The sequence below is a fragment of the Myotis davidii genome, unplaced genomic scaffold (assembly GCF_000327345.1).
Source record: "Myotis davidii unplaced genomic scaffold, ASM32734v1 scaffold93, whole genome shotgun sequence".
Lineage (NCBI taxonomy): Eukaryota > Metazoa > Chordata > Mammalia > Chiroptera > Vespertilionidae > Myotis > Myotis davidii.
Window position 1 is genome coordinate 4,791,300 of NW_006292095.1, and position 7,119 is coordinate 4,798,418.

At 41.0% G+C, this 7,119-nt stretch overlaps 1 protein-coding gene across 1 annotated transcript in view; it reads right to left on the bottom strand.

Moving 5' to 3' along the window:
* Positions 1-7,119, bottom strand: part of LETM2 (leucine zipper-EF-hand containing transmembrane protein 2) — an 18,720-nt gene that overhangs the window by 5,635 nt on the left and 5,966 nt on the right. The window contains 3 exon segments of the mRNA XM_015565219.1: positions 10-129; positions 1,649-1,849; positions 2,301-2,438. Coding sequence (XP_015420705.1) covers positions 10-129; positions 1,649-1,849; positions 2,301-2,438 — 459 coding nt within the window.

Sequence of the window (7,119 nt, forward strand, 5' to 3'; positions counted from 1 at the left end):
GCTACTTGCCTCTGTGAGCTGTTGTACCAGTTGCTCCTCAGTGAGACCCAGAGATCTCATCCCTCGGGCCCTACATGCAGACTGTAGTTCTGGCACACTCAAAGCACTCACCCCTTCTTCGGCAATTACCTGGAAGAAATGTAAGGAATGGTGTTGGGTCTTTGGTTCCAATTTCACCTAACTCCACCTAGTCAGGGGAAACAGGATCTGATGCCTCCAATACTTAGTGCCCATACTGACTGCTGCAAAGGTCGGCCACCTATAAAAACAAGGTGACTTAGGAAGGTGTGGCAGTTGAGATGAAGGGCATCCTGCCAAAAGGTATCTTATATAATAAAAGCCTAATATGCAAATTGTCCCCTCGACCAGGAGGCAGGGCCGGCCGGCCAACCTCCTGCAGCCCCTCCCCGCAGCCAGTCCCACCCCCCACCCTGATCAGGGGCAGGGCTGGCCAGACCCCACCCACGCAGGAATTCATGCCTCTAGTTAATAACATCAGAGATATTTACATAACTTCTCCTCAACACTCTGTCACCAAAGTAATTATTTTCCCTCTTGATTTGCATTTACCTCCTTGTGACGGCCCTGCTCCTTCCTGTCATGGCAGCTTTCGGTTTCATTTAGAAAATATTTCACTTGAAAAGCTTTGTACCATCTGTTGTCTGTTCCGGTGGTATTCTTTCCCCCATTGTCCCCCACCAACACCCCAGGTATGGCCTTAACTCTCTGGTCCACAAAACTCCCTCAGTAAATAACACAGTTTCTGCGTGGTGTGACACAAAACCATGATACTCCTGGGACCAGTATTGTTTATTCCAAAGTTCTGAAAACAACAACTGAAATCTAAATGGGGCCGGTGGGATCATGAGTCTCAGTTCTGCCCGCAGGCAGAATGCCTTTTTTTTTTTTAACATTTTTTTATTGATTTCAGAGAGGAAGGGAGAGAGAGAAGGAGATAGAAACATCAATTATGAGAATCACTGATTGGCTGCCTCCTGCACGCTCCCTGCTGGGGATCTAGCCCCTAACCCAGGCATGTGCTCTTGACCAGAATCGAACCCAAACTCGATGCTCTATCCACTGAGCCAAACCAGACAGAATGCTTTAAAGCAGCTGATACAGATTCAAGGAAGATTCTTTCCATTTTTTAAAGGAGTCTAATTAGTAGTTATAGTCCAAATTGTGCCTTTCTTTCGCAGATGTCTAGGCGCTGCTTTCCCTCCCTGTCTTGCCACCCCTTCTTACCAAGCCAGCTCACCCAGCAGAACATTTACTTTGGCACCAGCTCTGCGGGAAGGGAGCAGAGGTGTGGGGGTGGAGTCCTGTCCTTGGCGGAAGAGTCAGGAACCTACGGGGCTGCCGCTCTTTCCCAATGGGTCCTAACTTCCTTCAGATTAGTCCCAGCTAAGACTTCCAAATTACTAATTGCTTATAATGGCATTCTCAAAAAAATGGGTCAGTGTTCAGTAACTCCTAAAATGAGAAATCAAGGTTCAGGCTGTCATGGTAATAGTGGTTAAAATCACTCCTTTTCCTAGAACCAGTCCATGAGCAGACCTAACAGAAGATACTACACTTTATCACAAGGCCACTCTAAGATATCTCCTGAAGCCTTGCGAATTCCCTGGAGACAGAGTTAAGCTCTTACTTCATCATCTGCTTTTATAGACTTCAGTTTCATCCGAAGCTGAAAGCGGAGCAAATTGTTGGTTCCAAAATACGGCAGTTCCAGCAGTTTGCAAAGGGCGACCAGCTGTGCGCGATCCAAGTGGTTCAGGGTGAGCTCATCTTCAAACAGTTTGGAAAAGCGAACTATCTCCTTTGTGCTGGGCTTGTGGCCTATTTGGACCTAGGCAGCGGGACAAACGGGCTCAATTAAACAATTAAAATGTGCTTCCTACTTAATTTAACGTTCCCAATAGACTATTTGAAAGACAGATCAAAGCATTTATGGATTCTGTCTTAGGTCTAGAAGTGGGTACAAAGAGGAGTAAAGAAATCTGAAGTCGGCCTAAATCAACTGAAAAATCAGGAATAGTTCAAACATTTGCCTAATTCTGTTCTTTCCAAGAAGTTATCATTGTCTTCAGCACATTGGCTGCTTTAAGATAAACATTTCTGCAAAAAAAACCAAAAAACAAAAAACCCCACAAAACTATAACCATTTGGAATATCATATCTATATAACTTAGATTTGCAAATTCAAAAATTGTAAACAATTTGGAAGATCCACGATAACATGCATATTTCATAAGATTCCCAGCCCAGAAGCTGTTTGGTATTATATCAAAGACTGACACCTGTTCGACATAGGATGAGAACTGTGTAGAGGCCTCTCCCAACCTGGTCCTCTTCCTCTTTGCCATTTCCGTCATTGTTTCTTGAAGAAATCTTGCTAATTTCAACTTTGCAGCCATTTTCTTTTTCTGTTTTTCTTCCTTAATAATAGAAGAGGAAAAGTTCATCAATCCTTCATGATTACAACTTGGTAGATAAAGATGCAAGAAAAAGAACTGTTACCTTGTTCTTGTTCATCCCTAGTTCATGTATCAATATTATTCTCAAACCTAATTGAATGGTTTCTGTGAGAACCAGAGCAAATAAAAAGTAGTCTCTGTTTGCAACTTATCTCCTTAATCTTGTCACAAAGCCATCCTCTTTATTTATTGCTAATACAATGGTCATAAATATTTGATAGATCCAAAATATCCCCTCAATGATAGGCTTTGTCATTATTTAGAATGAGATACTATTTCCTTTTTTACATTTTATTTTTCAACTACAGTTTATAGTCAACACTATTTTTTTTAAATATATTTTATTGATTTTTTTACAGAGAGGAAGGCAGAGGGATAGAGAGTTAGAAACATTGATGAGAGAGAAACATCAATCAGCTGCCTCCTGCACACCACCTACTGGGGATGTTGCCCGCAACCAAGGTACATGCCCTCGACAGGAATTGAACCTGGGACCTCCCAGTCTGCAGGCTGATGCTCTATCCACTGAGCCAAACCGGTTAGGGCTAGTCAACACTATTTTGTATTCATTTCAGGTGTACAGTATAGTGGTTAGAGAGTTATATATAAATAGTCTGTCTAACTGTATTAAAGGGTCACGGCATTAGGAAGGTTGATAACCACTGCTTTACACAATCTTCCCGATATTTCAAACACCCACCTGGCACCAAAATAGTTATTACAATATTATTGATTATATTTCCTATGCTATACTTTACATCCCATGATTATTTTGTAACCACCAATTAGTAATACTTACTCCTTTCACTTTTTTCACCCAACCCCCAACCCCTCTCCCCTCTGGCAACCAGCAATCTGTTCTCCACATCTATGGGTCTGTTTCTGTTTTGTTTAATCATTTATTTTGCTCTTTAGATTGTACATGTAAGTGAAATCATATGGTATTTGTCATTCTCTGACTGACTTATTTCACTTAGCTTAATACCCTCAAGGTCCACCCATGCTGTCATAAATAGTAACATTGCATTCTTTTTTACGGCCGAGTCATATTCCATTGTATATATGTACCAGTACTACAGGTTTTTAACCCATTTGTCTACTGATAGACACTTGCATTGTCTGAGTTATTTATAAATGAGATACTATTTCTTGCTCTAGCTGGTTTGGCTCAGTAGATAGAGGCTTGGCCTGAAGAGTCCCAGGTTCGAGTCCAGTCAAGGACACTTGCCCGGGTTGTGGGCTCAATCCCCAGGAGGGGCATTCAGGAGGCATCCAACCAATATTTCTCTCTCATCATTGATGTTTATATCTCTCTCTCCCTTCATCTCTGAAATTAATAAAAATATATTTTAAAATAATAATAAAACACATACATAAATAAATGAGATACTATTTCTAAATCTGGTATAAACAATCTAGACTTCTAGTTGAACAAACCCCTAGTCTGAGTGGCCCTGGATTTTGCTTGAGCCATAAACAAAGAAAACTAGGTAATTAACTCTACCCTACAGTAGCTTATAGTTTAAGTAATGTAAAACAAACACAATTTATTACAATATAATGAGTTAAGTGCTATAACAGATATGAACAAAGCACTACACAGAAGAGAATTGAGTGTACACTCCTAAGACACTATATGTTGACCATTATTACTAAATCCTTGTTCATCATCAGAAATGCAGTGTGGCCCAGCCAGCATGACTCAGTGATTGAGCATTGACCTATGAACCAGGAGGCTACGATTTGTTCCCAGTAAGGGCACGTGCCTGGGTTGCAGGCTCGGTCCCCAGGGTGGAACATGCAGAAGACAGCCAATTAATGATTCTCTCTCACCATTGATGTTTCTATTTCTCTCTCCCTCTACCTTCCTCTCTGAAATCAATAAAAATATATTTTAAAAGAAACGCAATGCAATGGCATTTTCAAAATAACCACGGTCAGAATTCAGGACAATACCGAGAAGCAGGAATATATATCTTATATATACATATTTTTAAGTTGCCCAAGAGATTCTAATGATCACCCAATTATGGCAATCTTTGGTTTTTAGAAAGATCTTAAAAGACTCAGCCAAAAACTCACACAACGGCAATACCATGATTAGTCATTACCATTAGTCAATACCATTTTTAGTCATCCATTGCACTCAACTACATCCACATCCATATACACATCCACATAGAGTGTCAATCTATGAACCAGGAGGTCATGGTTCAATTCCTGGTCAGGGCACAAGCCCGGGTTGTGAGCTCATTCCCCAGTGTGGGGTGTGTGCAGGAGGTAGCCAATCAATGATTCTCTCTCATCATTGATGTTTCTTTCTTTTTTTTTTTAAATATATTTTATTGATTTTCCACAGAGAGGAAGGGAGAGAGATAGAGAGAGTTAGAAACATCGATGAGAGAGAAACATCGATCAGCTGCCCCCCGCACACTCCCCACTGGGGATGTGCCCGCAACCAAGGTACATGCCCCTGACCGGAATCGAACCTGGGACCTCCCAGTCCGCAGGCCGACGCTCTATCCACTGAGCCAAACCGGTTTCGGCTCATCATTGATGTTTCTATCTTTCTCTCTCTCTTCCTTACTCTCTGAAATCAATAAAAATATGTTTTAAATACATTTCCATATCCATCCATCTGTCCACTTATTGAGCATCTACCATGCGCTAGAGAAAAATGAGCAAAAACAGTTATGGAACTTCTAGTCTAATGGGAGAGACAAACATTAGTGCCTAAAGATAAACTAGTAACTCCACAAATGGATGTGAAAGTGTAACTGAGAAAAACTATGAAAGAGAAATGCTGTGCTCCGATGTAAACAGAAAGCTAGCACTCTTGTTTGCTTGCTGTCTCTCTTTTCATGCAACAAAGAAAACAAGAAAGTATTTTTTAGGACCGTGTCCATGATGTATATACACTGAGTGGCCCGATTATTATGACCACCTGACGTTTGTAGGCAAATTAGCTATAATTTTGAGCTGAAGTTGCTAGAGGGTCAGACCATTATAAATAGGGAAACAGGTTGTTTACCATGACAGTAGAAGTGATTTTTTTCTGAAGATACAGGTAAACAACGCAATTTAACAGCCTTTGAACATAGGATATATTTGAACATAAGTGGCCAGATTATTATGACTACCCCATCGGTATCCGTTGGGCCACCTTTTGCCTTCAATACTGCGGCCATCTGCATTGGGATACGCCATCAACACGATAGGATGAACTTGATCAGCAACGATACTTAGGTATGTTGTGCTATTCAGACGTTGTTCCACACGAATTAAAGGGCCCAAATCATGCCAGGAAAACATGCCCCAAACCATAACACTGCCCCCACCAGCTTGAAGGGTTGTACTCATGCATGCGGGGTGCATGCTTTCCTGCTGTTTCCACCAAATTCTCACTGCATGATGCAACTGGAAACATGATTCGTCAGATCACATGACTTTTTTCCAATGCTCGACTGTCCAATCCTTGTGTTCCTGTGAGAATTGGAGACGTTTTATCTTGGTAACTGCAGACAGCAAAGGTGTTCGAACAGGCCTTCAGCTTCCATATCCCATATGATTCAGTGTACGGCTAATTTGCCTACAAACATCAGGTGGTCATAATAACCTGGCCACTCACGTTCAAATATATCCCACGTTCAAAGGCTGTTTTATCTTGATAACTGCAGACAGCAAAGCTGTCCGAACAGGCCTTCGGCTTCCATTTCCCATACGATGCAGTGTACAGCTAATTTGCCTACAAACATCAGGTGGTACATGATGCAAAAACATGTACTGCCCAGGTCTGCGGATCTGGCAAGATGGCCACCCACCGGGTAGCACCATCCTGCACAGCCAGAAACCTGTGATGGTGAAGAGGAAGCGGCTGCTCCACCCCAAAGCAGTAAAGGTGTTATACAACTTTCCTTATTGTTATACAATTTTTTTCAGGAAAAAGAATTAATTAACTCAACATGTATCATAGACTCAAAACTATAAAACACCTAGGAGAAAATCTTAGATGATCTTGGATATGGCAAGAGTTTTTAGATACAACACAAAAAGCACGATCCAAGAAAAAAAAAATCAAGTTGTGTGTTATTAAAATTTAAAACATTTGTTCTGCAAAAGACACAGTTAAGGGAATGAAAAGATAAGCCACAGTCTGAAAGAAAATATTTGCAAAACAGATATCTGATAAAGAACCTGAATACAAAAATATACAAAGAACTCTTAAATCCCAACAATAAGAAAATGAACAACCCCATTAATAAGTGGGAAAAGGATTTGAATAGACACCTTTCCAAAGAAGATATATAGGCCTGGCCAGCACGGCTCAGTGGTTGAGTGTTAACCTAAAAACCAGGAGGTCACAGTTCGATTCCCAGTTAGGGTACATGCCAGGATTGCAGGCTCAATCCCTGTGCGGAGCCTGTAGGAGGCGGCCAACCAATGATTCTCTCTCATCATTGATGTTTCCATCTCTCTCTCCCTTTCCCTTCCTCTCTGAAATCAAAAGAAATATATTTTTCAAAAGATATATAGAGATGGCAAAGAAGCATATGAAAAGATGCTCCATATCAGATATCATTAAAGAATTACAAATTAAAATAACAATGAGATTCCACTGCACACCTATTAGAATGGCTAATAT